The sequence below is a fragment of the Crocodylus siamensis genome, chromosome 1 (assembly GCF_052110815.1).
Source record: "Crocodylus siamensis isolate JL-2025a chromosome 1, ASM5211081v1, whole genome shotgun sequence".
NCBI classification, from domain to species: Eukaryota; Metazoa; Chordata; order Crocodylia; family Crocodylidae; genus Crocodylus; species Crocodylus siamensis.
This window is the reverse complement of record NC_143395.1, coordinates 7730255-7748833: the sequence shown is the minus strand read 5'-3', so window position 1 is coordinate 7748833 and position 18579 is coordinate 7730255. Positions and strand designations below refer to the sequence as shown.

Genomic DNA, 18579 nt, shown 5'->3' with positions numbered 1-18579 from the left:
GCAGAGCCCTCGCCTGTCCCACAGTGATGGGGGAGACCGCAGCCCTGGCTGCGCGACACCTGCTGGGTGGAGGGGCCGGGCTGCACTGGGGCCAGGGCTGGCTTCACTTCAGCAGTACTCTGGCCCCCTGGCTCAGCCCGGATGTGCCAAGGAGGCCAAACAGGCCCGGTGACAGCCACCTGGTGGGTGCAGAGGAAACCTGCCCTCGCCTGGTGGGGGCCTCCAATTTTCTGTTTGCCTCAATAACTCTTAATCTGCTACTGCATCTCTCCTGATGGCCCCATGGGTGGATTGAGGATTTTGAAAAGGGGGGTGCAGATGATGAGGGGCATTTTTACATGCAACATGCCTCATTTTCCTCCAGTTAAAAAGAAACTAGAAGCTTTACTAATAAGCTAGGGGCCCATCACTCGGTCATTCAGTTTAATATCAAAGCCAAAACCAATATCACTTTATGGGAATGCTCACTAATTTGCTACATTACATATTAAGTTTAAAAACACAACAAGCTAGGCAAAAAACAGTCACAATAGTCAAAAGATATTGTGTCATTAGCCCTGTTGTCATTATAGTGAAGAAGGGTGATTGCACCCCAAAGCTTGTTAAGAGCTTTTTTCCCAACTACTCAGTTGGTCTAGTAAAAGATATCACATCTACCCAAAGAACGTTGCCTGCTTAAATGTACATCTCTTATTTAGATTTATAAAATAAAATCTAGTCTTCTTGAACACCTTGACAATTGAGTAAATATTAGTACTACCCCTGAGTTAAAGTTTTTAGCCTGAACTAAAAAAAGCCTGCAAGGCAGTTAAACATTGCCTGAAAAAGCATAATTTCAACAGTGGGATAGTAAAACCATTAACAAGCATTAATGCCTATGGAATGACGAGAGATTAGGAGGAACCAGGTAGATAGATGATAATGAGACTTGAAGCCAATCGATTCCCTCAGCCGCACCTGAATAGAAATGCCGCTGAGGTTTGGGGAGAGCAGGAACTGCGGGGGGGGGGGACCACTGTACCCCTGCTTCCCCCTAGTTCTGCCCCTACTCCGCACCCCATAACAGACAGTCAATACCAACCAGGCAAAAGCAAGCCCTAAGGGGCCAGTATTGAATTCCTGGTGCTTTCTTTGTTACTCCCAGGACTGTTTCTTTTTTCTGTTGTACGCTGCTTTTGCACCAATGTTATACTGACCTCAACACAGTTGCTTTTGCTTCTCACTTACATGAGCTGAGTATCACACTTTGTGTAGTGTCAGTGCTAATATAGAGTCCAGCATGGAAAACTCATTTTTGTATGGCACAAGACATTAATCTCTGCATCTACCAGCCCCACAGTGCAAGAGGTAACAATGTTCTTCTTCCTTCTCACCACAGAGATGTTTTTGACCCTCTATGTCAGGATGAATACACTTCTATTCATGCAGGCCCACCCATACCCATCACACCCCGTGATAGCAGAGTGCAGTATTCTTCCTTCCCTTCACCTCAGGCCTGGCTACCATTTTGCAATCCTTAGTCTTCATATCTGACACAGAATAATACGTTCTGCAAATGGGAGGCAGGCAATGTTGAAGAAGCAGCGTGTATCCTGCCCTCACTTCCTCCATGGGTAGCTACAGCGCTTGGAAAGGCTGCACAAATGTTCTTTTGTGCAAATCACAGCTGTGCTATGGGAGCCAAATTTCTTTGTGTGGCAGTGATGCTCCCTAGTCCCAAGTAATGAAGGGATTAACTTCTGCTCAGCCTCCCTCTTTACCTTGCACATGGGTTCAGAGGGCGGCCTACGAGAACAGGGCGCGAGAAAGTAGAGGATGCTGTGTACATGTATCCTGTAGCCAAAGGCCAAAGAAGTGGACAGAAGCCCTGCAGGAGAATTTCTTCTCTTTGCTTTCTGATCATGCCACCCTTGCATTAAGCGTAGCAGAAAAGACACTGCTGATTGTGACAGTCTTGTTCAAAGAGAGTGCTGGAAAACAGCATCAAAAGTGCAGAAAAACGTGCATGCCTTGTGTAGGAAAAATATCCCATCACCTCTGTCCGATGCAACAAGTGAGGTCAAATAAAAAGCAAGTTTGCCCTTGTAAAGATGGGTGATTCACATAGCAGAATAAAAATGTGACAGTTCCCAAAGGAATTCCACAAGTCCACCTCCTTCCCCGGACCGAGATGCAGCACTGGTGCTGCTAAAACTGTTTTCTCAATGACATCTTCCAGCCAGAACAGACACGTAGCCTCTCTTTGAGAAACCTGCTGAAAATGATTCCTGCTGAGCTGATACCATAGGGTAAGTGCAGCCAAGGAAGCACATTTTGCCTTGCAGATCTAATGCAATGTCCTTTCTACCCTGTCATCTATCTCGATGGACAAGGCATGCACTGGAATTAAACTCTGAAAAGAGAAAGCTAGCAAGCGGCCAAAAAGAGCAAAATAAATTCCCAACCGGGTCCAGCGGACAGACTGCAGACAGCCGGCCTTCTGACGGAGCCCTAGGCCGGTGTGAGGTGAGAGCGGGGCTCGATCCAAGGGCTGAGGTTTGAGTGGAATATCTTTGCAGAGCCCCAGCTCCAGCCTTTTGGGAAGTTAAAATGTTGCACATTTAAACCCAAATAGCCATTTTCTCTGTGGCTTCTGTTACTTCCCTATGATTCACCACAAAAACCTGCTCTTTGCCAGAGCTTGTTCTATTCCAAATCTCCCCTGTAACAGAAGTCCTTAGAACAGGGGGAAAAAAATTGAGAACGGGCTCTTTGATTTAGCAAAGGCAAAATAAGATCCAGTGGCTGGGAGTTAAAGATAGACACATTCTGATTAGAAACAGGGAGCAATTTTTCCCTAGTGAGGGCAATCAAATACAGCGACTGACAGCTGTGGTTGATTCTCAATGGCTGACCATTTTAAAATCAAAAGTAGATATTTTTCTAAAAGATGTTTTAGTTAAGCAAGCATTAATTCTGGAAAATCCAATGGCTGATGTAATGTCAGGGGGGTTAAATTAGTGGATCACATTAATCCTTTCAAACTTTATGATCTATGAATTAATAAATTAACCTGGTCACCGTTGTGCTTTACTATGAGTCACTGTAACTAAAAGCTTCATTCGTTAAATAGTCAACAGTTCACAGGACTTACTTAATGCTTGTGAGGGTGCCTGCAACTTTTAAATCCTGACCTCAAGGATATCACTGTCACTGGTTCTTGGCCTTGCTCCTCTTTTTGTACGAGCCTTACTACCAGTGTCATTGTTACCTTAGGGCACATCTACACACGCAGTTAAGGACCAATAAACTGTAGAGCTTATTGCTCTGGAGTTTTTTTGCTCCAAGGCACACTATTTGAATGTACGCCCAATTGCTCCAGGGTTTATTTGTATGCACCATATGGTGCCTGGTCAGAGCCATCTGGGCTGGCAGGGGACCCCACTGAACGGAGCCCCCACTAAGGCACATGGAGATGGGGGGAGCAATCAGCTCAAAGCTGGCTACTCCCCCATCTCCACGTGCTGCAGAGCAGCTGTCTGGGGCACAGGATGCCTCAGGACAAGGGCTGCCTGCTTGCTAGCTTTGCACTGAGGCACCCCGTGCCCCAGCCAGCTGGGGTAGCATCTACACGTGCTGCTGTGCACGAAAAAATTCTGCAGTAGGGTAGGACTTGTATTCACTAGTCTGACTCTGCTATGGAGTTTATTCATTTCGTGTGCCCTAGTAGCGGCGCATGTGTAGACACAGTTATTTACTGCACAGCTCTAGTTGGTCAACTGCACAGTAAACATCTCACATAGACACACCCTTAGGGATAAGTGTTCCACGTTTCCTTCCTGTAGGTCAGATATTTATTTCTGTCTTGCTATCACTGCCTTTTTCAATGAATTCTTGAACTATACCTCCACGCTCGTTTTATCTTCATCTTTGTCTCTGAGTAGGTTCGACTCTTTGTGCCGCCAGGGGAAGTGTGAATCATTGTCTCAGCTCTTATCTTCCACTTCTATCGCAGAAATCAGCCATGTGCCTTTTAATCTTTCTGTAAACAGCTGACACATCATCAGTTTTGCTTTGCAGATCTAAAATCCGTCTCTAAGTTGGGTGCTGTGAGGAAAGGGTTCTGGTTTCCATAGTGCTTTGTTTATCCCCATCTATAATATAGGGCTAGCAAATACTAAACCAACTCAAAGATGTTCTGTGAAGCTTTGTTAGGCTCCGTTTCTACAACCCTTTTTCATAACAGGCCAGATTACTGCCTAGGGAGCAGTCACACACAATGTCCTCTCTGCATAGTATAGGCCAGAAATATTCTCCCAGTGTTTCCTGCACTGGAAGGAGCTCCTCTTCCTTAATACACATGTGAATGCTATATAACATAACTGTACGTGGGCCCGTAAAAAACACTGGCTTCATCCTACAGGGTGCCATCAGTCTCTCGTGAGATGCTGAGCACCTCCATGCCATGCTGATTTCAGTGGAAGTGAGCCTCACTCAACAACTCGCAGGGTCAGGCCCAAAGTTCATCAGTCACTCTGAAGGTGAAGAGTACTAATTCAGAATGCTATATTCTTATTTCTGTGTAATCCTATTGACTGGGACACACACAGGGGGTAAAGAAATCTCTTGCCTTTTTGTTTAACTACCCTTTACCAGTATAGGATATTACAGCACTGCCTGTTCCCATAGGTGCATGAATTGACCTATCTATAAGCTGAAAAGTCATGGAGCTATAGCTAAAAGGTTGCAGAAATGAGTATTTGCTGGTGCAGAAAACATGGGCAGAGACCCCAGTCATTCAGTCATTATGTTAGGAGGTTATTGAGTTCTGTGGGACTACTCATGTACCTAAGGATTGGGTCCCCCCCGAATCTGTAGTCTGACCATTGTGCTGCACCACTAGCAATTAAAATTCTGTTTACAAAAGCCAGCGGGGGTGGGTAAAAACAACCATTACAAAATATGTGCAGACCCTGATTCCAGTTTAAGTTAATATAGTTTTAATGAGCCCCTCACAAAAGGCCGGGCACTTATGGAAAATTTCCTTAATTAGTATCAGACCCTAAATTAGTAATAAAAAAAACCCCCTGAATATCATTTGGTCTCAAGCTGGAACTCAAGTATGTTTTGGCATCATTACTAACTGTTAGCAGCAAGTTCTGGAAACAGATGCAAATCTAGATATGCATCCTAAATATAAAACATATTGCAAAAAAAGCTCAGATAAAATATATCTATACATCCACATACATTTGAGTGTGCTATTTCCTGCCTGTATCAGCAACAAACTTGCTCTGCTTTTTAAAAAGTTCCACTTGTTTCTTCACTTCTGTCCTTTTCAAACCTCATCCTTCTGGAATAAAAACTCTTTCCCTCTGCCTAATTTCTCCTGTTTATTTCCTCTCTTGACAGTAGTTCTAAAAAAATGAAAGGGGTTTAAATACTTGCATTGTAATATCCAAACTGCTGAAAATCAGGCCACTGATTTTGGTGTCTCAGTGTGGATGGAGGTGCCTAATTTTAGGCCACCCACATTAGAAAAATTTGGCCTATATCTTAGAGGCAAGGATCATGAAACATAGCTTGTGGACAGCTGCTCCGGTGAGACAGTCTATTCTAGAGAGAAGCTGCTATTGATGTTGCGGAGGTCTTTGCCAAGGTGCTATGATGCCTTGATGGCATTAAATGGAGAAGAGACTAAAAATGGACAAATTGCGGCATACAAAATAAATAGTACCCTTTTAAAAAAATTGGTGAGTTATAAGTTTACATACTAGCTGAAAATGACAGAGCTGTTTCTGAAATTACAGAATCCTCAGAGCTTTCAGAAGTTCCTTTCTTTATTTAGCTCAGTTTTTCCAAAAGCAGTGGGTGCAAAGAAGCAGCCAAGAGAAAAGGGAACCCAGAAAAAAAAAACCCCCTCTCAATCATGGTCATATCTTAGCTTTCATTAAAAAATGAAAGATAGGGAAAATCAAGTGAGCTCATGTGGCCCCTAAGAAATGCTTCAAAATGCAAAGTGAATGTAACAGATACAGAATCATCTATTTGAGTTTGCAGAGAGTCTGAGAGAGTTATGAAATGTGCACCACTCAGTTCATTTCAGCGGGTGCTAACTTAGATACAATTGATAGTTTTGCCACTGATGCTATTGATAGTATTGACAGATGATAGTGTTAATGGTACTGATAGACAGTAGAGCTGTGCGAATCTTTGGTCCCTGATTCGATTCAGCAGAGATGTGGCCCAATTCGGTGGCTAAATCTCCAAATCCAAATCGAATTGGGGACCCTTTAATCTCTCCTAATTGATTTAGAGAGATTCGGAAAGATTTGGAGATTTGGACATAGAGACAGCTTTAAATGTTTTTTTTACATTCATCTAGGTAGCAGGGGCTCGTGATCACTGCCATGCTGGGGTGCATGGAGTGTCCCACAGAAGTGTGGGGCCCCTCCAGCGCATATGGCAGCAGACCCAGAAGTGGATCAGAAGCACTTCTGGTCCACTTCTGGGTCTGCCGGGACACTTTGCCCCCCCCATATCCCCCCCAGCTCAGCAACTGGTTGCCTCTTGGGTCGGGGGGGCACCTGGGGTCCCCCTGTGGCTGATCGTCAAGCCAGGGGGGCATGGGGGCCCCCCCAGTGCACTCCCTGGCAGACCCGGAAGTGGACAAGAAGTACTTCCAGTCCACTTCCGGGTTTGCCACCGAGCACATGGAGGGCCCTCTGCACTCCTGTGGGACACTCCACGTGCCTCAGCATTGCAGTGTTCACAAGCCACGCTGGTACCTCAAGGTATGTAGAAAAAACTTTTAAAGCTGTGTCTGTGTCTGAATCGCTGATTCTCCAAATCAGCACTGAATCTTCAGGTTCAGATTCAGCCGAACTGAATCAGGGACTGTGATCTAAACCAACGAATCAAACCACTGTCCCTGATTCAGGCCAAATCTGAATCTGAATCAAATAGGGCCCACTTCACACACCCCTAATAGATAGATACCTCACAGGGCCACTGTGGGGCTTCCTCATTTAAAAAAAGCATATAAGAAATGCCATACTACGTCAAACCAATGGTCCAGCTAACTTGGTATCCTGTCTCCGACAGTGGCAGAAATGGAAGCTATAGAGAGCACCACACCAGATAGAAATATCTAGAGTAATCTATCTCCTATTCAATATCCCTCCCTGATAGTCACTGTTATTGGTTCAGAGATGCCAGATAAAACATCTCCAACCATTTTGCTCAACAGCTATTAATAGATGTATCATCCATGGATTGAAATAATATAGCCAGGTTCAAAAAGGGACTACCTGCTTCAACCACCTCCTGTGGCAATGAATTCAACAAATTTTGGAAGTTCCACAAGTTTGTTCCACAAGTTGTGGCAATAAATCATACAGTTCCCCTAATGGCTGCAACTTGCTCTGGGATCGCTGGATGAAGTGGGATACAGAAGGATATACTTCCTTCTAAGACCTAATACTCGGAGAATAACAAAACAGAATAGAACCAAGAAAAACAAGCAAGGAAAGGCAGATTAAAAACAAACAAAACCATAGATATTAACCAAAATCCAAGTCAATCCATATTAAGTTTAAACTCCTGGCACTCTTGGCTTTACAAAACTTACTTTAATAATCTGGTATCACTATGAAATTTTCTCTTGCCAAAAAGTTTACTTCATGGGCACAATTCTATCCTGCTTCCCCTAGTAGATGACAAAAATACACTTTGGGTGCATCTACACAAGATGTTTACTGCAGAGTAGACTAATTAGCTCTGCAGTAAACAGCATGTGTCTACATGTGAGCCCCTATCAGGCTGGAGTAAACTAATTAACTCCACAGCAGTACATGTGCAGATGCTGCCCCGGCTGCCTGGTACAAGGATGCTACAGTGTGAGGTCTACCTGTCAGCTAGCCCCACACTGGAGCACCTTCATACCCCAGTCAGCTCCTCCACAACAAGTTGAGTTGGGGGGAGGGAACAACCTCAGACTGGCAAGCTGACCCCTAGGATCCCCTGCCAACCAGGGCTGCTTCGACCTGGCTCAACATGCTGTGGTCCCAAGCAAACGTACAAATGGTGCACCCGGGAGCAATAAACTCTCTGGAGTTTATTGCTTCACATTAATTGCACATGTAGACAAACCTCTTGTAACCAATTCTGAGTTACCCAACTATAGTGTAGGAGCAATTCTATTGTCTCCTCTGGGCACATAGGTGCCTCTATCATAAGAATAGGATCAGCCTCCAGAAACATGCAGGTGTGAGATTCAGCTTCAGTCACTGACCTTCAGTGCAAATTTATTTTATTTTTGTTATCTTACATTAGCCAGGAATTAAAAATCCAGTCAAATTTTGCAGCAGGGTGGATTCTACCATCATTGACTATTGAGCGAGCATAGAGGGAGTTGAAGACTATGGTTTTAGATTTTACTCTTTTAGTGAATAGAGAAACCACTGATATTTCTTAACTTCTGCATCTCCATTAGGTCTAGGAAGGTCCAGAATGATGGAGCCCTTGTATTATGAATCCATGGAATTACTGTGATATTAAGAAAAAAGTTTAAGAAATGCTTATTTTAGAAGGTTGGTTCTGTGCCTGTATTTCATTTATGCCCTCATTTCATGATGAGGCCCTGATCTTGATTTGTCCTTATGCACTACATAACAACATCGTTATTGTTGTTGTTTTAACCTTAATTATAGAGGCATGGGGGCCCACTTCATAGTTAAGGTTGTGTTCTAAAAAAGCCTTTTAAAGAGGGGCAGACATTCCACGCAGGCAACACTGCAGTGCAAACTTTCAGTGTCAGCTTTTATGAGTATATTTTCTAAGCTTTTTTATACTATTTCACAGATTTTTAATAAGAAGTGTATTAAATTGGACTATACTTGAAATTTCTACTTACTTTTTCTTGACTGATATTTCTTGAGAAACAGGCAAGAAGGATTAATGTTAACACATCTGGTACAATGGGTAGTTTTTGAAGGATTTTTGCTTTGTGTGTGTGATTTTTCACCCTAACGGAAAGTTCATCCATCTGCAGAGGTGAGTGCATAAATATTCTCGTTCAGAGAATGTTACAAAGAATTGCCATTGTCATGGCCACCTCCTGTTTTTCCGTAGAAGACAGAAACCATGTATCAAACTATGGGGAGAGGTAGCAGGTTGAAGGGAAGGCTGGGGGAAGTCTGGTGTATTCTGAGAGTAGTTTGGTGATGGCAACAGGAAAAGCTGGGAATCTGTGAAGGGATAAAATTAAATGTAGTGTCTGAGATGTATAGGAGTTGGGGCAAGGCATGTGTCTGCAGAAAGGCGGGTGGGGTGCCTGTTTGTTGGTGGGTTGTACTGTAATTCTTCACCCACTTGTTTCTGTCGGCTACATCATTGTCAGGCTCAAATGTGTATGCTGCAACTGTGATGGCTTCATGGCAAACTTTTTTGTGCATCAGGTTACTTGTCTGGTAATGTTTCTAGACCAAATCTTGAGGATCGCAAAGGGCCTGCTCCTGCAAGTCCTTGTGTGGTGTTCAGCAAGAAGAACAAGGCAGTGACTCCCCAACACGAGTGGGGACAGGTGCAAGGAAGACGGAGCAAGAGGCGCTGTCTCCCCTACTCTGTGGCAGTAAGTCATTAGATATGGCTGTCTCAACTTTCAAATTGGCTAAGTACAGATAGTCAAAAGGCCCAAGGCTGAATCGATTCAGTCTTCACAGGTTAGTTTAAAGTGCAAAGATAGAATCAATACATAAGTGAACAGACATTCACTTTTGATTCTGGAAATTAAGCCACATGCCTGCAGTGGCCCAGGTCAGAAACTGGGGGGCGCTAGAGCATGCCTCTCTGCTCAGCTGGACCAGATAGCTAGACCAAGGGTAGCCCGCCCACCCTGCAAAGAGGGGTTTGCTGGAGAGGTGAAAAGCATCCTGGGATGCTGAGGGACTGTGAGTTAACTTGAATCTAGAAGGGAACTGGGACAGAAGTTCAATAAACCAATTTAAGCTAAATCAGTTAAGTCTGATAGTACATCCATCCGGGTTTATCTTAAATGTATATACATGATCAGAAACTGGTTCAAATCTGTAACACAACAGGCACTCAGTGTGCGTAAACCACTTTCAAAATGGCCGAACCAGTTTATGTGTAATTTCTGCACCTATTGAGATCAAGCCTGAGCCTGCTGATAAGATGGTTAATTCCATAGTCTTCTGTTTGACTTCCCTCTAATACACAGGAATCACTTGATTGTAGCATGGTACCCTTCCAGTTACCACAGGATCAAATGGTCCTGGACTCCAAGCTAACTGCTTTCAACCTTGAGCTTACAAATACAAAATTTGAGCTTACAAATCCTGAGGCTTACGTAGTGTCTATGACATGTATTTATACGTGTCATATAAGTGAATTACATTATAGACACAGCCAGTCCCTCATGACATGAAGTCTCACTATGTGTAGGATATTAATAATTTTGAGTGCATCCAAAATAACTATTGCCGTAAGACCATATACTGTTGACAAAACTTTATTTTAAAGGACTATATTCGAATATCATATTGTTCCAATTATGTCAACCCTGCATATAAGTTGACCTCATGTTTTCAGGTTCAATTTAAGGAAAAACAGCCTTTTCCCTAAATTTAGGTTGATAACTACAGAGAAAATCCTAGAACTGCTATTGTCCTTACAAAATCCCACAGGAGAATCAAATAACCAAGAAAAGGATCCAAAGAGTTAAACGTACTAAAAATACTAACATAAAAACTGCCATGAAGATATTTCAGACTTGGTATTTTTATTGGATACACAGAAATACTGCAAAATGCAAAAATCAAGGTTGTTGGGGGCCTGATTATAGGGTGACTCTGCATATAAATTAAGTGAAATTTTTACAGTTCTTTTGGAAGAAAAAAAATGTTGACATATAATCAGAACAACATGGGTATTCCTGGGATGCCAGTACAATATTATTTCATTAATGATATTTATCTGCTAGGCAACCGGTTTTGCCCTGTTGGGAGTGGCAACACACAGGTTTTCGAATATGAAATAAATTCAAGGTTTTCAACTCTTATTATTACTGAGTTTTAACAGTAGATGAGTCGATAATATACCTTCATGCTTGGTTGAAAAGCAGTGCGGGTTTCGGATGAAAAAAGATTATCTGGTTAGTGGGGTATTAGCCATAAATTCATCCTCCATTCTTTTGGGGCTAAATATAAATAACTATATTAAAGAATATATGGTTATATATGTATAACTATAAATAAATATATAACTATCATTACTACATTTTTAAATGACCAACAATTGAGTATTGGTTCCTATCTGAAGACTGAGGTACACATTCATAGAACCATAGAGAATCATAGAGAAATATGGCTGGTACAGATCTCCAGACTAGGGACAGACATTACACATAAATCAGTTTAAGTGATCAGAAACTGGTTTAAACTTGTAACAGAACAGATGTTCAGTGCACATAAACCAGTTTGAAAATGGCTGAAACCAGTTTGAGATAAACCTGGTTGAATGCAGTATTGGACTTAAAGATTTAGCTCAAACCAGTTTATGCAATCTCTGTCCCAGACCCCTTGCTGGTTTAAGTTAAACCAGACTCCTCCATCATCCTGGCATGCTCTTTGGGCTGGGTGAGGCTCTCTGCTCGACAGCAGAGCTGGCCCCTCCCCTCTGCTTTCTGGCTAGAGCTCTGCAGAGACTGCAGGTGCCTGCCTAGCTTCCCCCTGTTCCCACCCCTCCACCCCTCTCCCCACTCCCTGCTAAGCAGTGACTCCCCGTCCCCTCTGCCTTACCCAGGAATTAGCTAAAAGACCACATGCTGGCTACAGGTCCTGCTGTGACAGATGGGACAAAGGCAGAATCAACAGGTAGCTGGTAATGTCCCTCTGTTGTTTTCTTAATGGGCTGATAAACACTGAGTTAGTGGTGATAAACACTGTGTTATCAATTCTCTGCTGGGCTGGACAGAAGGGGTAAGGGGGAACCCCTCCCTAATCAGAGTGTCATGTGGGGCCTGGCCACGCCCCCCTCAGCTCAGTACTGCACAAGTGAAGGGAGGGCTTCTCTAGCACCTCCCCTCCCAGCTTCTAGCCTGAGCTACTGCAGGCATGTGCCTGTATTTCTGGGATATCTGTGCAGTTACAAACTGATTTAGCCTAGCCAGGTTAGAATAACCTGCAAAGATTGAATCAATTCAGTCTCAGGCTTTTTGAATGTCTGCCCCTAGCCCGGAGCTCAAGCGATTGCAGTATTGCCTGAGGCAGAATCATCCCTTTCCAAACCATCCTCTACAATCCATAATCTAACCAATACATAAGACTACCATCTGCCCTTATGCAACATAGACCTAATACCCAATGTCTTGCTTCGATGAAAAGTTGTCAATATATGCGCAAGAGATTGCAAGTAGAGGGCCAGTCAAAGTTTGCTACACACAGCTGCAGGCCAGGTGCTCCCAAATGCCCAACTCTTAACAGAAATCAGGTATGTGCCGAAGATGTAACTTGACCAGCTTAATGCTTGTTCAAGTAGGCACTGACTAGTTGAGGGTTCAGGCTTTTTGAATGTCTTAGATGACAAAACTGAAAGAAGGCGGGGGTGGAACAGGGGTGGTGGAACGATGGATCTTGAGTGTAGCGGGGGAATCTCTGAATCTGTGGTAGCGCTAAATAGGGAATTCTGGGACTATGGGAGTGCCAAAAAAATGCCTGAATGTGGAGAGTTACTATTTTGCTTCCTTTTTGCTGTTAAGCAACAGGCAATGAATATGGTATTCATTAAAATGCCCTGTATATTTTTAACAAACACGATAATCAGATTTCTGCCACTGTACTAGGAAGCAAATTTTGTTTTCCTTCCAGGCCTTGTAAAGCTGTAATTTCTACCTCATGCAGGAGGGGTTTTCTAGGGCTTCCAGGAATGTACTTTTTCCTCTTTAAGGCCTGGTTTTACTCTGAAAAAATGACTCTGTGGAAATAGGATTGTATGAATGAGGATCTGGTTTTCTTAGCTTGCAAGAAAGAAGCTGATTCTTGTAAGCGCCGCCCTACAGACCCTCCTTCTTTCCTTCACACTCATTATCGCTGGTTATAAAGACTGGAGGCTTGCACACTCACAACTGTGCTCCTTTCTCTACCACTTTTGCATACCCTTTAATACTTCTCTGTGCTTCTATGACCCTCCTCTCTGTAGTATCTGAACACCTCACAATCACCATTATACTGCTGTATAACAAAAAGCATTGTTCTCATTTCACGGAAGCACTAAGTAAATTAAGTGACTTGGCCAGGGGTGAAGGCAGGAATTGAACACAAGCCTCCTGATCCTAGCTCAGAGCACAGCCCTCTGACACAGCCCATCTTACTGTAGCATTTAATGAGGCGATCCAAGTGTGACTGAGAGTCCTCATATCAGGATTTAGTTAACAGCCCCACTGACAATCCATAAGGAACATTAGACTCAAACTCCTCTTCTAAAGCTGCACGGCAACGAGAAGTACGAACTGGTGCAGACTTATTTTTATTCACTGCAGTCAGCAGAATCGAGCTGGAATGTGCACAAGAAAAGCACATCTGGTGAGTAGAGGAGGTGGCATTTTTACACAGCCACTTTACAGAGTAGAGCCAAGCTTTAAACTAACCTTCCACTCTGCACTTTATAAACAATACGGGCCAGATCCTGCCCGGCGCCTCGGTGCAGTGGAATTGGCCTGGTCGGGGCACACGAGTGAGCCCGCAAGGTTTTTGAAACGTGCAACACGGCACCGCCGCGCTGCGAGTGAGAGCCTGTCATCAACCTAAGGAAGCCTTCGGCTGACGCCCCGGTGCCAGTGAGCTCATGCTGTATTCTGGAGGTTCCCTGTTTCACAGTTTTCATGGACATTAGGACTGGAAGGGACCTCGCAAGGTCACTGGGTCCAGCCCCCTGCCCAAAGGGCAGGAAGTCAGATGACCCCAGCAAGATAAGCATCCAGGCGTACCACAGAAAATAGAAAATCAAAATCCACTTTGGCGTCTAGGTTACAAAGGCACCTCCTGGGATGGGAAAAGGCCAGGGAATAATGGGGATCAGCTGTTCCCCAAAAGGGAAGGACAGGAGAAGTGGGGATAGCTTGCTGCAAAGTGCAGTAGAGAAGTTCTCAATAATGGCCCTGTGATGTACTTCTTTTAGCTGTGGAGCTTGTGCCCGTGAGAGAGACGCTTACATCTGAATACACACTGCAGGGCTTCAGGGCAAGTAACTTGTACAGCTGCTGCAATCCCAACTGGGCCCATTCCTGCAGGGATTGCCCGGGGCAGAACAACCCAGGGCTACACTGGCCTAACAAGAAATCAGTCTCCAGCCAAACAAACCACTTCCTCCAAATTAAGCTGATTTTGTTTTTAACTCGAACGAGCATCTTGAAGAGAGGACAGAGGTGCCTGCCTGCTAACGCCAGAAACTTTGACCCATTTGGATGGTCTACTTTCTCTGAAAACAGAGCGCTAGGACCAGGGAGATCTCATGGCTGTTTGTTTGAGAAACAAAGCTTCCCTCCTCCGAGATGAAAGAAATCAAGGAGTCTAAACTAATCAAATCCTACATGCCTCTTGGCTCAAGTTCAGCTTGTCGGTGATGCAGCTCAGTGAAGTGAGCAACATTTATAGTACTAAGAGCTTTGAGGAGAGGGGAAAACAAGATAGAAAGAAATGTGCCTGGCTGGAAGTCAAACAGGTGTATGGGACTAGAATCCAAGACCATAAGAGGGTCTTGCAAACATGGAAAAATAGCTATATAAAACCAATCCTTTGTGCTTTATTAATGAAAAGTAAAGGGTCTCTTTACATTACACATGCATTTTGGCAGACAGGTCACTAATATTTCCACATTTGTCTGTTTGGAATTGTAACGCTCCAGTTAAGAGTTCCCCATACTGGCAAAATAAACCAGGTTACTGCGCACCCTTGCATGCCCTGTTTTACAGCCAGACAAGCAAATGACTTTCCACAGCTGGATTTGCCTCTGTGCCCCTTACAGCTGGATCACAGAGCATATATACATCTATGTGTTGGCTAAAAGGTGTCAGTCCCTGGTTGTTGTCTAGTCTGGGCTCCTACGATTTCCTCTCTCCTGGATCATTCTGAACTTACCTACTCCTTCCAGGACTGCCCTGTACCCAAAAGTGACCCAGCCAGTTTCTGATAGGGATCTTAAGTACACATTAACAAGGGAACTGGCTTTCTTGACCTACTGGATTGAAATAAGCAAAAATAAGCCTTAGATTTAAATATTAAAGAAATAGAGACACTTTCCAGTGAGACTAATCTAATTTAGGAGACAGCAGTAAGACTGTTTAAAGGATCACAGAAAAAAAAAAAGAGAGAAAAATATCACAACTTCATTGAAACTTGCAGAGAAATGGCTCTCGGCTGAAAACAACATAAAGGAATCAGACTCACGGTAAAAGCTAATCTGACTTAAAATGGAATTTCTTACATTTAAACGACACGTTCGAGAGTAATGTGGCAACACTTAAACATTTAAATCCAAGCCTTAAAAGATGAAGATTTTGATCCCCCTTTAATTCAGAAAGTCTGGTACCACATCCTGATCTTCCTTTGTATTCCTGAACCGCAGTTATAAGCACCGTCAGTCTTCCCTGCTACTCTCTGCACAATTGTTTTAGTTGAAACGTGGTCTTTACCTGAGAGGCGTCTGGGCACATCGGTGATGGCAGGAAGCCCCGTGCCTCGTGTGGAGGAGAGGGGAGTTGTGGAATGAATGGATGGTGAAGTCATCTGGCTCAAGTAGGATGGATAAGATTGGTCATATGACCATGGAGGGGATGATTGTGCCTGTCTGGGGTCTAGAAAACAAAACAAAAGAGAACATTAAAAAAAGAAAAGAAAAGAAAGAAAATAAAAAGACATAGGGGCTCCCCCAGCCAAATCTAAGCCCACTGGTGTTATGAAGAATGGGAATGTATGAGAAATAACATTTCCTTCCCCCACCCCATGCCCTTTTCCTTCTCCATTGCTCTGTGCTTTTTCACCTTGCAAAATAATCAGGTGAAAAACAAACAGCACGGAGCCAAGTAGTTCCTTTGATTTTTTAAATGGTAGCAAGCAGAGTTGAAATCAATGTGGTCGGGGGTCCATAAATTCCTCCTCTCTCCTGTCCAGCTCTCAGAAAAAATTCCAGCATCAGCTCCCAGGTCTGTTAACACCTTCCACACCTCAGTGCTATCAGGCTTGATTTTTTTAAATTTTATTTTAGCTAGTTGTGGGGTGGGGGGAGAAGGGGGAACACAAAAGTTGCGGGCCGCGTCTGTCAAGTTGTTGTCTAGTTTCAACATTAAACAGAAGGGTTTTCAGCGCTGAGAAAGTAAACCAAGAGGGAAAATGTCATGGGTCCTATTAGCATCTGTCTAAAAAAGGTCATGTTTGAATTCTAACCCGATTACCGACAGTCACCGTAATTATAATATGAAACCAAATGGTTTGGGGTAACCATTGAAACTTAACAATGCCTTTTGACGAACTTTTTATAGATTGCTTTGGAGGCAAAGATTCAAGGCCCAGTAGGTTATCCTTGCTATGACCTTTTGGTGACTGCACTGGATGACAGAAGAGGAAGGGGAGTTTCATTTTCTTATCGTTACGATTTGCAACTTTCATTTTTAGCTATCATCTGTTGAATCACCACTGGAAACAGGAATTCATCATAAATATTCTCTCTCTTTATCTTGGTGAAAAACCCGAAAGCGTTTCCTAACCAGAAGAGTTTCTGTTGGGATCTGCATGATGTACAGGAATACTGCATATAGCATTGCCTCTGAATTTACTTGTACACTTGGGAACCCATCTTTCATAGATTCATAGATGTAGAGTCGGAAGGGACCTAAGTAGATCATCTAGTCTGACCCCCTGCCCTGGGCAGGAGAAAATACTGGGCTCATATGACCCCAGCTAGGTAGTTATCAAGCCTCCTTTTAAAGACCCCCAGGGTAGGAGCCAGCACGACTTCCCTTGGAAGTTGGTTCCAGACCCTAGCCGCCCTGACTGTGAAGTCGTGTCTTCTAATGTCCAAATTCCTTTCTAATTTCTAAATTTTCTCCACCATTTCCAAGGTAGCAAATCAGCTCCAGTTTGACTCAAGAAGCTACTACACTCAAGACACTGAGCTAAGGTTATGCCTTGTCAATGGAAATGCAATAGCTGCATGGCAGAAGTAAAGCCCCCTTTTTCAGGAAATTCATCTTCTTACAAAAAACCCCCCAAAAAACCTCCCACTCTGCTCTTCCACACAGAAAAACCTTGTAGCTTCAGCTATTCCTTGTTTATTTTTTCTGTTCAGACATGATTTGTTTGAAGAGATGTCTGGAAAGCAGATACTTCCTTGAAGCAAAATAACTATATAGATAAAAAAAATCCTGTCCAATTTAATTTTAAAAGGATTTTCCCTGAGTTTGCTGTTTATATTACAGTTGAGTAATATAAATGGTTAACATAAAAGCTCCTTAGAAATCTGAAGGACACTTGATCATTAAATGTAATGAACGACTTTTGTCTTAACAATTTCAAGGTATGGGTTGTATAGGTTGGCATGGCTTCAAATCCGACTGACTCTCGTTGTTGTATCTGATATCAACATGTTTCTCTGCTTCACGGTAGTACGGCTATTCATGATTCAGTCTATGTTAAGCAATCTGCAACTGGAAAAGCAGAGGTGTGCTGGGAAAACAAACTTAACAGCAATGAAGGGTCAAGAGCAGACCCGCAGATCCCGACTCTGTCAAACTCTAGATTGTCAGTCCCAAACTGGATCTAACCCAGCCCTCCTTTATGGTTTTGATTCGAGGTCAGCTCCAATACTGGAAGGGGCCTCAGTTGCAGTTTAAATGCAGAAAAAATATCAGAAGAATGGCTGTTCTTATAGGATTCGGTCCAAGATGTGAGAAGCTCGTGAGTATAATTGCTGTCATGGGATGTTTGCCACATGAAATGGTGGAAGCCAGACTTTTGTGGTATTTTGGCAACGTGGTATCTTGAACCTTAGTGCTTCTTTGGCCTTGGACCCTGAAATCTAGCCTAAGCCTACATATAACGCAGCCTCGTTGGCTCACCCCAACTTAAAATAAAAACAAAGACTTCTGGGTCATGTCAACAGGATCCTACTTTTTACACTCGACTGGCGCAAGATCATGACAGTAACAGGAGTTTTAAATACACAGCATAAGATAGCAAAAGAAAGAGGTGGCACTGTAAGTCACTGGGACTCAGGAAGGCAGTAGTCAATGCCTGGCTCTGCTACAGACTTCCTGTGTGACCCTGGGCCAGTCACTCACCCTCTTTGTGCCTCGATACCCCAGCTATATCATGAGGATAATCATTGTGTGTTTCCCCATCTCTTTGCATCACCTATTTAGTTCATAAGTCCTTTGGGGCTGGGACTGTCTCCTCCTAGATGTTTCTAGTGCAACAGGACCCTAGCCTAGTTTGGGTTTCTCTCTTTGAAAAAGAGACCTCAGCTTGAGCTCTGTAGAAAAATGAAGGCTGAGGGTACAGAGCAACGGTGCTCAATCTTTTGGGCCCA

General features: G+C 43.5%; 1 protein-coding gene across 4 annotated transcripts in view; it reads right to left on the bottom strand.

The window, feature by feature from the left end:
* RUNX2 (RUNX family transcription factor 2) overlaps window positions 1–18579 on the bottom strand; it is a 298394-nt gene that overhangs the window by 121020 nt on the left and 158795 nt on the right. For all 4 annotated transcript variants that reach the window (XM_090030942.1, XM_090030935.1, XM_090030950.1 and 1 more), the window contains one exon: window positions 15689–15850. In XM_090030942.1, the coding sequence (XP_089887068.1) occupies window positions 15689–15850 (162 nt within the window). The remainder of the gene's footprint in view (window positions 1–15688; window positions 15851–18579) is intronic.